The 16,447-nt window shown below is 38.4% G+C and overlaps 1 protein-coding gene across 4 annotated transcripts in view; it reads left to right on the top strand.

The window, feature by feature from the left end:
* Nucleotides 1–13,854, top strand: part of LOC128645829 (L-threonyl-[L-threonyl-carrier protein] 4-chlorinase) — a 195,629-nt gene extending 181,775 nt beyond the window's left edge. For all 4 annotated transcript variants that reach the window (XM_053699109.1, XM_053699110.1, XM_053699107.1 and 1 more), the window contains one exon: nucleotides 12,611–13,854. In XM_053699109.1, coding sequence (XP_053555084.1) covers nucleotides 12,611–12,718 — 108 coding nt within the window. In that variant the 3' untranslated portion in view covers nucleotides 12,719–13,854. The remainder of the gene's footprint in view (nucleotides 1–12,610) is intronic.
* The last annotated feature ends 2,593 nt before the right edge of the window (nucleotides 13,855–16,447 follow it).

Here is a 16,447-nt window from a genome sequence, read left to right as displayed (position 1 = left end):
GTTGAGCAATATTCTTTGTCCTCCATGAAGAGTGTTGGTCTCAGTGACACTCTTAGTCCCCTTGGGATCCGGCGTATTTTGTAGTATTCTGCTAAGGTAGAGGAATGTAATTGCCAATTCACCTCTTTCCTTTTTTCTCTCTCCCATTGCTTGGAACTGTTGTTTGTATCAGGGACTGCCAGAAAATCCCTGGGGCCACTCACGAATGTAGCTATAGCAGCAGCCTCCACATCAGAAAACGTGAACACATCATGTTATATATATATCACAGATACCGTTCACAGAAGGGGAGATGAACTTATTAAACAGAGGTCTTGGTTTTTGTCCAAGTAATACTACTAATTTTATGGATCTGGACATTGAATTATATAGATTTTTTAGACTGCTACGTCTTAAAGCTCATTTTGCTAGGATGCCTGAAAATATTGCATATACTAATGTTGACAATACTGATTGTTTAAAGTTTTCAGACTATAACTTTATTGCGAAGTCTAATTTTTTACCTCCAACTAATTATCATCCAGTGGAGACTTATATTACGCTGGTAAATAAAGATATTGAGAATTTTAAACATGATGTTAGGATACACAAAGGGATTTCATTTAAACATAATCTGTCGATAGAAGACAGAAAATCCTTGAAAAATATTGTGAACAATCCTAACATCGTTGTTTAAAAAGCCGATAAGGGGCAATTGTTATAATGGATAAATTTAAATTGTTCAGAAGGCCTTCGATAATAACATCATAGATCAAAAGTTAAAAGAGTATTTCATAAAGAAAGAATGTATCACTCCACTTATATACATATTGCCTAAAGTCCATAAATGTGCAACGAATCCTCCAGGCCGCCCCATCGTTGCTATTATGGACTCAGTCCTGTCCAATGTAGCTACCTTCCTAGATAAGATATTCAAACCGATAGTTTCTAATCTTGTATCTTACTTAGAAGATTCGACAGAATTTTTAAACAAATTGAATGTGTTAACGTATCAAGCTCCTCCAAGTCCAATATTAGTGACTTTAGATGTTAAAAATCTCTATACCAGTATTCCACACCAAGGGGGTATAAAATCGGTTAAGCAAAATCTTATAAAATAAAAGATATATACTGACTCACAAATTGATTTTATCATTGAATTACTTACATTGGTATTAAATAATAACTACTTCTTATTTGGTGATACCTATTATAGACAAAAAAGAGGCACCGCGATGGGTGCGAATATGGCGCCACCATACGCAGGTTTATATATGGGTTCATTTGAACAGGAGTATATTTACTCTGAGTTGTTTAAAAAACATGCCAGCATATGGTGGCGCTATAGTCTTTATATATAGTCTTTATGGTGTGGCTAGGAGACATAGACACTCTTAAATTATTTTTGACACAAATTAATTTCAATTCTGCTAACATTGAATTTACAATGGAATATGATGTTAAACAAATCAATTTTCTTGATTTAACAATTTATGTGGAAAATGATAAGTTTAAAACTGATATATTTGTGAAAAAAACAGATAAAAATACTCTCCTGTCTTACGACAGTTGTCATCCAGAAAATACTATCAAATCTTTACCTAAGTCACAATACACAAGAGTAAAACGTATTGTAAGTGATGAGAAATCCTGTGAGAACAGGTTACAAGAAATGGGTCAAAAGTTTATACAAAGGGGTTACCCTAAGGACATTTTAGAAAATGAATTAAATAAAGTAAAATTGGTTTCACGTGATGAATTACTTAAGAAAAAATTTAAAGATTCCCTTTGTCAGTACATATAACGTTAATAGTAAACAAATAACAGGAATAGTCAAAAAACATTGGCATATTCTAAAGAGCAGTTATAAAGAAATTAAAGAATTCCAGTGTTTACCACTATTATCATACAAAAGACCAAGAAATTTACAGGATCAGTTGGTCAAAACTGATATAGGAAGTAATAAATCTAAAATGTTAATATCTAGTAAAAAAGGTACATTTCCATGTTACAATTGCTCACACTGCAGTAGTGTTATAAGAGGTAATGAGGTCATACACCCTCATACAGGAAAAAGGTATAACATCAATGATATATATACCTGTCAATCGGAATTTGTTATATATCTGTTAAAATGTCCTTGTGGGCTGATATATATAGGAGAGACCACACAAAAAATGAAGGATAGGCTTACTCAGCACAAATACACTATACGTAAGGGTATAGCAGACTTACCAGTCTCATCACATTTCAAAGAGAAAAATCATAGTGTAAACCAATTACGATTTCAGAAAATAGAACAAGTTCCCATACAAAGAAGAGGTCAGGATAAGATAAGAAAATTACAACAGAGAGAAGTAATATGGATAAATAGATTAGATAGTATGTATCCAAAAGGATTAAATAAAGACTATAATTTGTTTCTTTTTCTTTGATATTTTGATTATTAACTTTAAAAAAAAAAAAAATCCTTTTCTACGATATAGATCAAGATTCACTTAAGAATCAAGAATACAAAGAAAAGGATTTTCACTGTATAGAAAAAATTCTATTTGAAGATCAAAATTAAAATAAATAAAGATAGATTGTATGATAGTCTTTTTTATTGTTAGCAAAACAGAATATAATCCATTTTCCTCTATCTATAATAGCTATAGTATGTATAGAATGTCCATCTTGAAACTGACATGTCATGTAATGATTAGATTTTATTTGTTAGTATTTTTTCAATTTTTTTATTTTTAAATGGTTATATAGATGTAATAGATTATAGTTTAAAATTAATGCACTAACAGATAACTACACATAATTTAATCTTTTTTGAAAATGAATATATGCTACATGTATTGCACTTAAGTTTTTGAAAAAAATGTGTGTTGAAAATTTCAAATGTTCTAATGGGACACTTTGTCTTTAAGAATAATGAGAATGGTATTAATTTGAATGTAACACACCTGTTGTTGGTCAAATGCACAGCCTATAAAAGGTCGTTTTGTATTATGTACTAATCACTTGGCTTGAGAAAGGGCGAAAGCCCGAAACGTCGCCTGTATGTCACTGCTTGTAATAAAATTTTAAAATACAACTTGGAGTGCTGCAGCCATTTCTACATTTTGCTATATATATATATATATATATATATATATATATATATATATATATATAATCCAAAAATAATGGTCGCACTCTCAGGTCTTTTAGTGAAAAAAACGTAGTAAATTTTAATGAAACGTTTTCGGGGTAATCTACCCCATCATCAGCATAAACAAACAGTGCATCAAACAAACTTAAATAGAAGCATGTTGCTCATTAAACAAATCAAAAGTAAATCAGAAATACCTGTGTGTATAAATTTTTCAGTGTGGTGTCTCCAAACAATGTGTGTGTGGACCGCTTACTTTGCGTTCCACTGTGAGGACCGGAAGTGTAAAGTGTAGTATTGTATCCGGTGTCCTCGATTTTATAAAAGACTTATATTGTTATTATATACATGTAAAGATCCTGTGTTGCTTGTTCTAAGCTACTAAATATGTGATAATGTTTCAAACTCTGTGTCTTTCTTGACAGTGTATCACACTCTAAGTGTATTGTAGCATTTGCGTACATTTATTTAGCCAGTGCCTAATATATTACACCTAAGCTCTTATATACATATATACATTACTTCCTGTTATCTAGATTACATCTCCCTTATTCGCATGTTACTGCTGCCTGTTGCGATGATCTGCGTGACAGGTTCGATAGAACTTGCTGTCATATTGTAGTTGTCATGGTGACCATTTGTTGTGCCGGTTCTACTTAGGCGGATTGATCTATTGGTTTACCTGTCTCAGTTTACGTTATCCTATAGCCGGTACATATTGCCTTCATGCCTCACTGTTAGCCTGGTTTTCATACATCTATATACCTCTTTTGCCTGTCCTAAAGTGTGTTAGTTAAAGGCATATATAGGGGCTGAACAGTATGCTCTGGCTCTTATTGTATATAGTGTCTGTATATTATCTCGAGTATGGGACATGTATTTCTAGAGCTGGCTATGTGGATTATGTGGTAGGTCCCCACCACTGAACTTTGATAACAGAAAAATAAAAGCATCAAACCATATAGCATGGATAGAAAATACAAGAATCCAGAAATAACTAGTAAATAAACAAATAAATAAACAGCAGCCTCTTTGTTGCTGCTGCATTGCACACTTAACTTTAGTAATGTATAGTTGGTTTTTGATCTTGTTGTAAATTATACTGTATCTATCTCTATTATGTCTGTATACACTTTACATCTAATACACACATCTTAGCTCTCTTAATGTATAATAAAGAAAGCTATTGTTGCCTTATAAGTCCATTTGGTTGCTCCGTATCATGTTGCTTATATAGTGATGTCCATCCTTAATGCAACCATTGGTTTCATCGTAGTTAGACAATCCTAGTGCAGTGTCCCTATTTCGTGATGTAGGCACAACCTGACCCTAGGGTGTATGGGGTATCATCCTTAGTTCCATGGTTGATGTCATCTCTTGTCATGGTTATATGCCCATGGTTCCTCGGCCTATGGCTTTTCTGATGTTCCTATCGGTTGTTCTCCGCACCTTGATGTTGTCACCTTAGATTGGTGTTAATGGATAATCTCTATGTGATTGCCATGGATGTAAAAGAAGCTCAGTGTTTTAAGACTACATGAGAACTTGTTGGCTATAGGCATTAATATACCGAGTATTATTGCATTGGAGGAATCATTACCATGGCTCCCCCAACACCAGATAGTGCACCCTGCCCTGCGTGGTCTACCCCCCACGAGGCCTGACCCTCAGTGCATTGTCACCAATTACTCCAGGTGTATCTGCCATGGCCCAGTATGTATCTCAGCTTAAATGAGCGTTCTAAAATCTGGGGGTGAGTTTAACCCTCCTGGGGCCACCGTGCCCAATCTATAGATCCATTCAGCTTCTCTTCTAAGCAGGGCCTTGTTTCTGTCCCCACCCCTATCGAGGGGGGGGATATGGTCAATCAGGATATATCTGATGGTGGACACCTGGTGCCCCATGTTGGCACAGTGTCTGGCCACTGGTTGATCCGATCCTCCTTGTTCTAAGGCCAATCGTATTGCCCGTCTGTGGTTAGCCATCCTATCGCGGAGTGTTCCGCTCGTCTTGCCCACATAGAACCGGGCACATGGACAGAATAATAGGTAGACTACAAATGTTGTAGTACAGGATATTGAGTGCTTGATCTTAAATACTTTATTCGTATGAGGATGGTGGAAGGTTTTAGTTGTTATGAGTCCATTACATGTTGTGCACCCTAGGCATCTGTATGAGCCTTTGATGTTAATATGGGCAGTATCCATGTAGCTTGATTTAGGGTCTGTGCGTACCAAGCTGTCCTTGAGGTTACTTCCCCTCCGGTATGCTACCATTGGTGTCAGGTTGTGCGTGAAGGTCAATTAGGGTCAGACTGTACTATTGGCCAGTGATCTCTTAATATGTTACCAGTTTGTGTGGTGTTTGGTGAAAACGTTGTTGCCATTATCAATTTATTCAGCTTCTCTGTCGGATTCCCCTTATATATCAGACTGTCCTGTGTATGTGGAAGGACTTCTCTTAGGGTACTATCCAGTATCTGTTGCTTGTATCCCCGCTGTAAGAATTTGTCCCGCATGAGCTGTAACTGTGAGACCCCTGTGGCTCTGTTTGAATTATTGCGCATTACTCTAGTCATCTGTGATTTGACTATCCCTTTTAGTAGGGCTGGGGGGTGACAGCTTGTTGCACTTAAAATGGAATTTTTATCAGTAGGCTTACTGTAGAGTGTGGTGCCTAGGGAGTTTCCATCTATGTAAATTGTGAGGTCGAGGAACTGTATCTCCTTATGGTGGTGCGTGATCTTAAATCTCACTGGTGTAGGGGTATTGTTCCATTTCATAAACCATTCTAGTAGCGCCTGTTGTCCGCCACGCCACACCATGAACACGTCATCGATGTATCTTGCGTAGTAAACAACCTGCGATGTGTCAGTGCTCCATAGGAATTGGTTCTCAAATTGAGACATATATATGTTGGCGTATGATGGGGCCATATTGGACCCCATCGCAGTGCCTGTGAGTTGCAAATAGAAAGTTGTCTCAAAGCGAAAATAGTTCCTAGTGAGGCAGTATTCCATTAGTGTCAACAAGTAGTCAATAGGCGGTCCCTCATATAGTGTACTGTCTATGAGGTGTTGTTTAGTAGCCAAGAGTCCTGTATCGTGTGGGATGATAGTGTAGAGACTGTTGACATCCAGGGTGACCAGGATGTCACCAGTCTCCACACGCACATCCCTCATCTTTCTAATAAGGTCGTTGGTGTCTGAAATGAATGATCTGACAGTCTTGACAATGGGTTGAAGAAATATGTCTATTACCTGTGCCACTGGCTGTGTGAGTGATTGTACCGCGGAGACTATGGGCCGCCCTGGTGGGTGGTGTAAGGTTTTGTGTATTTTTGGGGTGGTGTATAGTATTGGGATTCTTGGATGTGTTGTAGTGCAGTATTCAAAGAGTTGTTCCGTTAGGTATCCTTGTTCAAATCCTAATTTAAGGATACTATCCAGTTCTTGCTTGTATTTGACCGTAGGGTCACCTAGTAGCTTACTATAGGTGTTGTTGTCAGTCAATTGCATAAGTATGTCCTCTTTATAATCCTCATAATTCATTAGGACTATTGCCCCGCCTTTGTCCGCAGGGCGGATGACCAGAGCATGGTCATTTTGTAAAGTTTTGATAGCTGCTCTTTCTGTGTCTGTGAGGTTGTGTCTCCATTTATTGGACTTGATCTGTGTTTCCATATCCTGTGCTACTAGCCTCATAAAGGTCTTGGTGCTAGCACTACTGTTTGTTGGCTCAAATGTACTGGGCTTTTTGCACTTATGGATAGGATCAGTAAATTCTGGTCTAATTGGGGCGTTTTGAAAATATTCTTTAATTTTCATTGTACGGTTTAACTTATACAAGTCTAGTTTAAGGTCCATTTCATTGGTCGTGTGACTAGGTATGAATGATAGACCTTTATTCAGCATGGAACTCTCTGCTGCTGTGAGAGCATGCCTACTAAGATTGATGACTATGTCCTCTGTCTGTTGCGGCGCGTGGGTCTGTGTCTGCCCCTTAGCCCTCCTGATGTGTGGTCTATAATGCCTCCCCCTCCTCTGCGTGACCTCGTGGTAACCCCTAAAAAATGATGGTCTGGGGTGGATTGTCCCCTATGTGTGTATGGGGGGTGGTATGGGGGTTGCGTCTGGTATGTATTTGGTGATGTGGGTGTATGTCTTGTAATGCTAGTGTCTGTTTCAGATGAATCAGCACCGCTGGTGTCAACCGTTGTGAATTGTACTCTCCTAGGTCGGAAGGGTCTCCTGGCTCTACCTTCTGAGGAACTAGTTAACCACTTATAGACTCTACCATTACTGTAGTCTGCTTTCACTGACTCAAGTTTTCTATTTTTGAATACTGCTAATTCGGTTTTATATTTATCAACTTATGGAGACACAACCTCACAGACACAGAAAGAGCAGCTATCAAAACTTTACAAAATGACCATGCTCTGGTCATCCGCCCTGCGGACAAAGGCGGGGCAATAGTCCTAATGAATTATGAGGATTATAAAGAGGACATACTTATGCAATTGACTGACAACAACACCTATAGTAAGCTACTAGGTGACCCTACGGTCAAATACAAGCAAGAACTGGATAGTATCCTTAAATTAGGATTTGAACAAGGATACCTAACGGAACAACTCTTTGAATACTGCACTACAACACATCCAAGAATCCCAATACTATACACCACCCCAAAAATACACAAAACCTTACACCACCCACCAGGGCGGCCCATAGTCTCCGCGGTACAATCACTCACACAGCCAGTGGCACAGGTAATAGACATATTTCTTCAACCCATTGTCAAGACTGTCAGATCATTCATTTCAGACACCAACGACCTTATTAGAAAGATGAGGGATGTGCGTGTGGAGACTGGTGACATCCTGGTCACCCTGGATGTCAACAGTCTCTACACTATCATCCCACACGATACAGGACTCTTGGCTACTAAACAACACCTCATAGACAGTACACTATATGAGGGACCGCCTATTGACTACTTGTTGACACTAATGGAATACTGCCTCACTAGGAACTATTTTCGCTTTGAGACAACTCTCTATTTGCAACTCACAGGCACTGCGATGGGGTCCAATATGGCCCCATCGTACGCCAACATATATATGTCTCAATTTGAGAACCAATTCCTATGGAGCACTGACACATCGCAGGTTGTTTACTACGCAAGATACATCGATGACGTGTTCATGGTGTGGCGTGGCGGACAACAGGCGCTACTAGAATGGTTTATGAAATGGAACAATACCCCTACACCAGTGAGATTTAAGATCACGCACCACCATAAGGAGATACAGTTCCTCGACCTCACAATTTACATAGATGGAAACTCCCTAGGCACCACACTCTACAGTAAGCCTACTGATAAAAATTCCATTTTAAGTGCAACAAGCTGTCACCCCCCAGCCCTACTAAAAGGGATAGTCAAATCACAGATGACTAGAGTAATGCGCAATAATTCAAACAGAGCCACAGGGGTCTCACAGTTACAGCTCATGCGGGACAAATTCTTACAGCGGGGATACAAGCAACAGATACTGGATAGTACCCTAAGAGAAGTCCTTCCACATACACAGGACAGTCTGATATATAAGGGGAATCCGACAGAGAAGCTGAATAAATTGATAATGGCAACAACGTTTTCACCAAACACCACACAAACTGGTAACATATTAAGAGATCACTGGCCAATAGTACAGTCTGACCCTAAATTGACCTTCACGCACAACCTGACACCAATGGTAGCATACCGGAGGGGAAGTAACCTCAAGGACAGCTTGGTACGCACAGACCCTAAATCAAGCTACATGGATACTGCCCATATTAACATCAAAGGCTCATACAGATGCCTAGGGTGCACAACATGTAATGGACTCATAACAACTAAAACCTTCCACCATCCTCATACGAATAAAGTATTTAAGATCAAGCACTCAATATCCTGTACTACAACATTTGTAGTCTACCTATTATTCTGTCCATGTGCCCGGTTCTATGTGGGCAAGACGAGCGGAACACTCCGCGATAGGATGGCTAACCACAGACGGGCAATACGATTGGCCTTAGAACAAGGAGGATCGGATCAACCAGTGGCCAGACACTGTGCCAACATGGGGCACCAGGTGTCCACCATCAGATATATCCTGATTGACCATATCCCCCCCCTCGATAGGGGTGGGGACAGAAACAAGGCCCTGCTTAGAAGAGAAGCTGAATGGATCTATAGATTGGGCACGGTGGCCCCAGGAGGGTTAAACTCACCCCCAGATTTTAGAACGCTCATTTAAGCTGAGATACATACTGGGCCATGGCAGATACACCTGGAGTAATTGGTGACAATGCACTGAGGGTCAGGCCTCGTGGGGGGTAGACCACGCAGGGCAGGGTGCACTATCTGGTGTTGGGGGAGCCATGGTAATGATTCCTCCAATGCAATAATACTCGGTATATTAATGCCTATAGCCAACAAGTTCTCATGTAGTCTTAAAACACTGAGCTTCTTTTACATCCATGGCAATCACATAGAGATTATCCATTAACACCAATCTAAGGTGACAACATCAAGGTGCGGAGAACAACCGATAGGAACATCAGAAAAGCCATAGGCCGAGGAACCATGGGCATATAACCATGACAAGAGATGACATCAACCATGGAACTAAGGATGATACCCCATACACCCTAGGGTCAGGTTGTGCCTACATCACGAAATAGGGACACTGCACTAGGATTGTCTAACTACGATGAAACCAATGGTTGCATTAAGGATGGACATCACTATATAAGCAACATGATACGGAGCAACTAAATGGACTTATAAGGCAACAATAGCTTTCTTTATTATACATTAAGAGAGCTAAGATGTGTGTATTAGATGTAAAGTGTATACAGACATAATAGAGATAGATACAGTATAATTTACAACAAGATCAAAAACCAACTATACATTACTAAAGTTAAGTGTGCAATGCAGCAGCAACAAAGAGGCTGCTGTTTATTTATTTGTTTATTTACTAGTTATTTCTGGATTCTTGTATTTTCTATCCATGCTATATGGTTTGATGCTTTTATTTTTCTGTTATCAAAGTTCAGTGGTGGGGACCTACCACATAATCCACATAGCCAGCTCTAGAAATACATGTCCCATACTCGAGATAATATACAGACACTATATACAATAAGAGCCAGAGCATACTGTTCAGCCCCTATATATGCCTTTAACTAACACACTTTAGGACAGGCAAAAGAGGTATATAGATGTATGAAAACCAGGCTAACAGTGAGGCATGAAGGCAATATGTACCGGCTATAGGATAACGTAAACTGAGACAGGTAAACCAATAGATCAATCCGCCTAAGTAGAACCGGCACAACAAATGGTCACCATGACAACTACAATATGACAGCAAGTTCTATCGAACCTGTCACGCAGATCATCGCAACAGGCAGCAGTAACATGCGAATAAGGGAGATGTAATCTAGATAACAGGAAGTAATGTATATATGTATATAAGAGCTTAGGTGTAATATATTAGGCACTGGCTAAATAAATGTACGCAAATGCTACAATACACTTAGAGTGTGATACACTGTCAAGAAAGACACAGAGTTTGAAACATTATCACATATTTAGTAGCTTAGAACAAGCAACACAGGATCTTTACATGTATATAATAACAATATAAGTCTTTTATAAAATCGAGGACACCGGATACAATACTACACTTTACACTTCCGGTCCTCACAGTGGAACGCAAAGTAAGCGGTCCACACACACATTGTTTGGAGACACCACACTGAAAAATTTATACACACAGGTATTTCTGATTTACTTTTGATTTGTTTAATGAGCAACATGCTTCTATTTAAGTTTGTTTGATGCACTGTTTGTTTATGCTGATGATGGGGTAGATTACCCCGAAAACGTTTCATTAAAATTTACTACGTTTTTTTCACTAAAAGACCTGAGAGTGCGACCATTATTTTTGGATTATTGATTACATGTTGGCACCCAGGCGGATGACCATTGGAGGGTAACACTGTGTAACTGATGGGTTTTTATATATATATATATATATATATATATATATACATATATATATATATATATATATATATATAATATTCATGTTTGACTGGTTCCTCTAGCTGTCTTACTTGCACATGGAAAGGAACATTAACAAAGCCACACCCATCTTGTAAAACTGTTGTATACAAACACACTGACTAACCCACACAAGTACAAACACTTTCAAAATCCTGACACTGTAGACAAAAAAACAATTCACATATGTTTAAACATAGGCACATGCACACGCTTTTATAACTTCCCATTGAATGATATGAAGAAATAAACCCTAATGATTACACAGCTTTCCCAAACCTCCCTGATGCCCTACTTCACAGATAGTAAACATAGAGATTTGCACAAGTGTTAGCCTTAGTCCAGCTGGGGAAAAAGTAAAAAATGCTCGTAGCCGAGTTAAAAAATACCTTTTATTAGTAAAAATGAAAAGCCATAAGTTATTATGGCTCAGACTCACAATTATATCGCACGATTGGTTATCTGATATGTATCCTGCCCAGAGGCACTTTGTCAGAGACGAACATAGAGGTACAGACAGTGAAGATTGAGATACAGTGATGTGCTTTTGCTTAATTCCAATTACAGAATTAGTCAGTTAAACAAACCCTTAAAGCACTCACATTACTCAAAACATAGACCACTAACACATCCGCATGTGCACGCACTATATATATATATATATATATATACTGTACGTATACAAACATTTTATGTACATACCCACACACAGGTGCACGCACACGCAGATAGCAAGGTTACCCTTACTAGGACATTCTCTGTTACTTATCTTAATGTCACATTAATGGCAAAATGAAAATAACAATTCAAATAGAGCATTTACCAGATTACGTTTATTATCAAATTTGCTTAATTCTTTTGGCATCCTTTGTTCAAGCAGCAGCAATGCACTACTGGAAACTATCTGAACACATCTATTGAGTCAATGACAAGAGGCATATATGTGTAGCCACCAGTAAGAAGCCAGCTCCCAGGTGTGCATTGCTGCTCATGATTCTACCAAGATAACAAATTTGATACTACAATTAAATTGAACAGTTGTATGAATCCTGAAATTTTAATTTTGACTTTACTGTCCCTTTAAACAGCTACATTTATAAATGATTAAAGGGATATTAAAGTCATCTGTTTCTATTGTACCTGAAAGATGACTTTCTACTATGTATTACAGGGTTGTTGTTTTTTTTTAACCTATTTAGTCTTCTTTCCGGTGGGGTGTGTCACTATTTACCAGCAGAGGTGTGGTAGAGCATCTATCTCATGGAACAGCTGTGTACAGACATGCAAGTCATGTTTCAAAATCAACCTTTTCATGCAAAACAGGTTTTAATATCTCATTAATAAAATGACATTGTCTTTTGTGTTACAGAATACCGAATATCCCAGAAGTTTCCCTGCAGCAGTGCTGGTGGCCGGAAAAGATGAATTTCAGAAATTTAAAAACAATGCACCTAGCTTTTTTACCAAAACCTTTTGATTTTCTTGGGGAAAAAAGAAATAGAAGCATCTATAAAAATAATGAGATGTTCTTGTGAGATTGACAAGGACATAAACGGGAAAAAAATTTTAAAAAATTTAGGGCTAGATTATAAGTGAAGCGCAAAATATTGCTTCCCGCAAAAGCGATATTTGCGCTTCACTTGGTAATACCAGCGCAGTCAAATGTGCGCTGGTATTACAAGTTAGGTGCAATACGAAGCGACCTCGCGTTCCCATTGCACGGAAGCTTTGCGCTCACAAGAGCGTGCTTCCATAGGCTCCAATGGGAGCCGCGTTCTCATGCCGTGAAACACGGCATGAGAACTAGCTCAGCAAAAGGGGTAAGTCGCACAGCGATGGGCAGCAGATTGTAAATATATATGAATATATACATATATATTAATGTGTTAATTTGTGTATACACATTAACACATAAACATATATGTATATAAGCATATACATACTGTATATATTTACAGGGAACACACAGTTCCCATAGACCGTTATGTAAAGGCACTCCGCACCTGTCAACTATAACTCCTCAAAACTGCTTTTTCCAGTTTGTTTGTTTTTTAAAAAAAAGAATATTCTTTATTTTTGGGGCAATCAGAGGTTATTTTGAAAATTAACCATAGGTCTGACCTCTGAGTGCTAATAATGACACTTGTAATGGCTAGTAATTTATCACGCACCCATAAACAGGGGGAAATGGTCTTTATGGACACAAGATAAATTAGCGCTCCACTTGTAATCTAGCCCTCAATTTAAACCAATATTAAATTAATATTTTGCCTACTTGTTTTACAAAATGTGATGATGATATTATTAATAATAGTAATAATAATACATTTTTCATTCCTTTGTGGATGTAAAAATTAAAATGATATGTCTGAAAATATTTTCTGATTATCCATGAAAACCAACAATAAGGAACTGAACTGTAACCTAATACTCTAGTTCCATAAAGTGAATCAGGCTAAAGAGACATAAATTATTAAAACCATATTTGTTTATACATTATTTGTCCATTTCCTATTTCAGAAATCGTGTATGTTATTTAAAAGTGTGGGGGGAAAAATAAGTGTATTATACATTTATGTGGCTTTTAAAATAAAAAAAAATGTTAATGTCAAATTTGTGTTGACTGAAATCTGATTTTATAGATCCTTTTTAATTATTTTTTAAATTATAATTGGAACTTGATTAATAATAAGATTTTTTGTTTACTTAAAGGGACATGAAACCCAAAAATGTTCATTCATGATTCAGATAGAGAATACAAATTTTAAACAACTTTCCAATTTACTTCTATTATTTAGTTTGCTTCCTTCTCTTGTTATCCTTTGCTTAAAAGCTTTATCTAGGAAAGCTCAGGAGCAGCAGAGAACCTAGGTTCTAGCTGTTGATTGGTAGCTGCATATATATATCGATTGTGATTGGCTCACCCATGAGTTCAGTTAGAAACCATTAGTGGATTGCTGCTACTTCAACAAATGATACCAAGAGAATGAAACAAATTACATAATATAAGTAAATTAGAAAGTTGTTTAAAATTGTATTCTCTATCTGAATAATGAAAGAAAAAATTTGGGTTTCATGTCCCTTTAACCCCTTAATGACCACAGCACTTTTCCATTTTCTGTCTGTTTGGGACCAAGGCTATTTTTACATTTCTGCGGTGTTTGTATTTAGCTGTAATTTTCCTCTTACTCATTTACTGTACCCACACATATTATATACCGTTTTTCTCGCCATTAAATGGACTTTCTAAAGATACCATTATTTTCATCATATCTTATAATTTACTATAAAAAAATTATAAAATATGAGGAAAAAATAGAAAAAAAAACACACTTTTTCTAACTTTGACCCCCAAAATCTGTTACACATCTACAACCACCAAAAAACACCTATGCTAAATAGTTTCTAAATTTTGTCCTGAGTTTAGAAATACCCAATGTTTACAAGTTCTTTGCTTTTTTTGTAACTTATAGGGCCATAAATACAAGTAGCACTTTGCTATTTCCAAACCATTTCTTTTCAAAATTAGCGATAGTTACATTAGAGCACTGATATCTTTCAGGAATCTCTGAATATCCATTGACATGTATATATTTTTTTTTAGTAGACATCCCAAAGTATTGATCTAGGCCCGTTTTGGTATATTTCATGCCACCATTTCACCGTCAAATGCAATCAAATACAAAAAAATTGTTCACTTTTCACAAATTTTTTCACAAACTTTTGGTTTCTAACTTAAATTATTTACAAACAGCTTGTGCAATTATGGCATAAATGGTTGTAAATTCTTCTCTGGGATCCCCTTTGTTCAGAAATAGCAGACATATATGACTTTGGTGTTGCTTTTTGGTAATTAGAAGGCCGCTAAATGCCACTGCGCACCACACGTGTATTATGCCCAGCAGTGAAGGGGTTAATTAGGGAGCATGTAGGGAGCTTTTTGGGGTAGTTTTAGCTTTAGTGTAGTGTAGTAGACAACCCCAAGTATTGATCTAGGCCAATTTTGGTATATTTCATGCCACCATTTCACCGCCAAATGCGATCAAATTAAAAAAAACGTTAATTTTTTCTCAATTTTAGGTTTCTCACTGAAATTATTTACAAACCGCTTCTGCAATTATGGCACAAATGGTTGTAAATGCTTCTCTGGGATCCCCTTTGTTCAGAAATAGCAGACATATATGGCTTTGGCATTGCTTTTTGGTAATTAGAAGGCCTCTAAATGCCGCTGCGCATCACATGTGTATTATGGCTAGCAGTGAAGGGGTTAATTATGTAGCTTGTAGGGAGCTTGCAGGGTTAATTTTAGCTTTAGTGTAGAGCTCAGCCTCCCACCTGAAACATCAGACCCCCTGATCCCTCCCAAACAGCTCTCTTCCCTCCCCCACCCCACAATTGTCCCCGCCATCTTAAGTACTGGCAAAAACTCTGCCAGTACTAAAATAAAAGGTATTTGGCCCTTTTTAAAAAAAAAAAAAAAAAAAAAAGCATATTTACATATGCTGATGTGTAGGATCCCCCCTTAGACCCCAACCTCACTGATCCCCCACCAAACTGCTCTCTAACCCTTCCCCTCTGCAATAATGGGCGCCATCTTGGGTACTGGCAGCTGTCTGCCAGTTTTGTAACAAAATGTGCCTTTTTTAAAAAAAAAATTCCCTTTTCTGTAGTGTAGCTTTCCCCCCCACCAAGACCAACCCCCAACCCCTTCCAGGTCCCTTAGATGATATTTTATAGTAATGGTGTTTTTAATTGTTAACCTTTTTTTTCTGTATTGTAGCGGTTCCCACCCGCTCCCGCCCCGTGCACGCGCCCGCCCACCAGCCCCCGTGCACGCGCGCGCTCCCGTGCGCGCCCCCGTAGCTCCCGCCCCCCTCCACTCCACACTGAGCACCGATGGCCGCCCACCCGCCTCCCACGTAAGCTCCCACCCACCAACGATACCAGCCACCGATGTCCGGTGCAGAGAGGGCCACAGAGTGGCTCTCTCTGCATCGGATGGCCAAGGGGGGTTATTGCAGGATGCCTCCATATCGAGGCATCACTGCAATAACCGGAAAGCAGCTGGAAGCGAGCAGGATCGCTTCCAGCTGCTTTCCAGACCAAGGACGTACGCCCCACGTCCTCGGTCATTAACTGTCTTTTTTTTGAGGACGTGGGGCGTACGTCCTTGGTCGTTAAGGGGTTAACCCCTTAACGACCGGAC

Source organism: Bombina bombina, chromosome 1 (genome assembly GCF_027579735.1).
Source record: "Bombina bombina isolate aBomBom1 chromosome 1, aBomBom1.pri, whole genome shotgun sequence".
NCBI lineage: Eukaryota > Metazoa > Chordata > Amphibia > Anura > Bombinatoridae > Bombina > Bombina bombina.
This window is presented reverse-complemented; position numbering and strand designations above follow the sequence as displayed.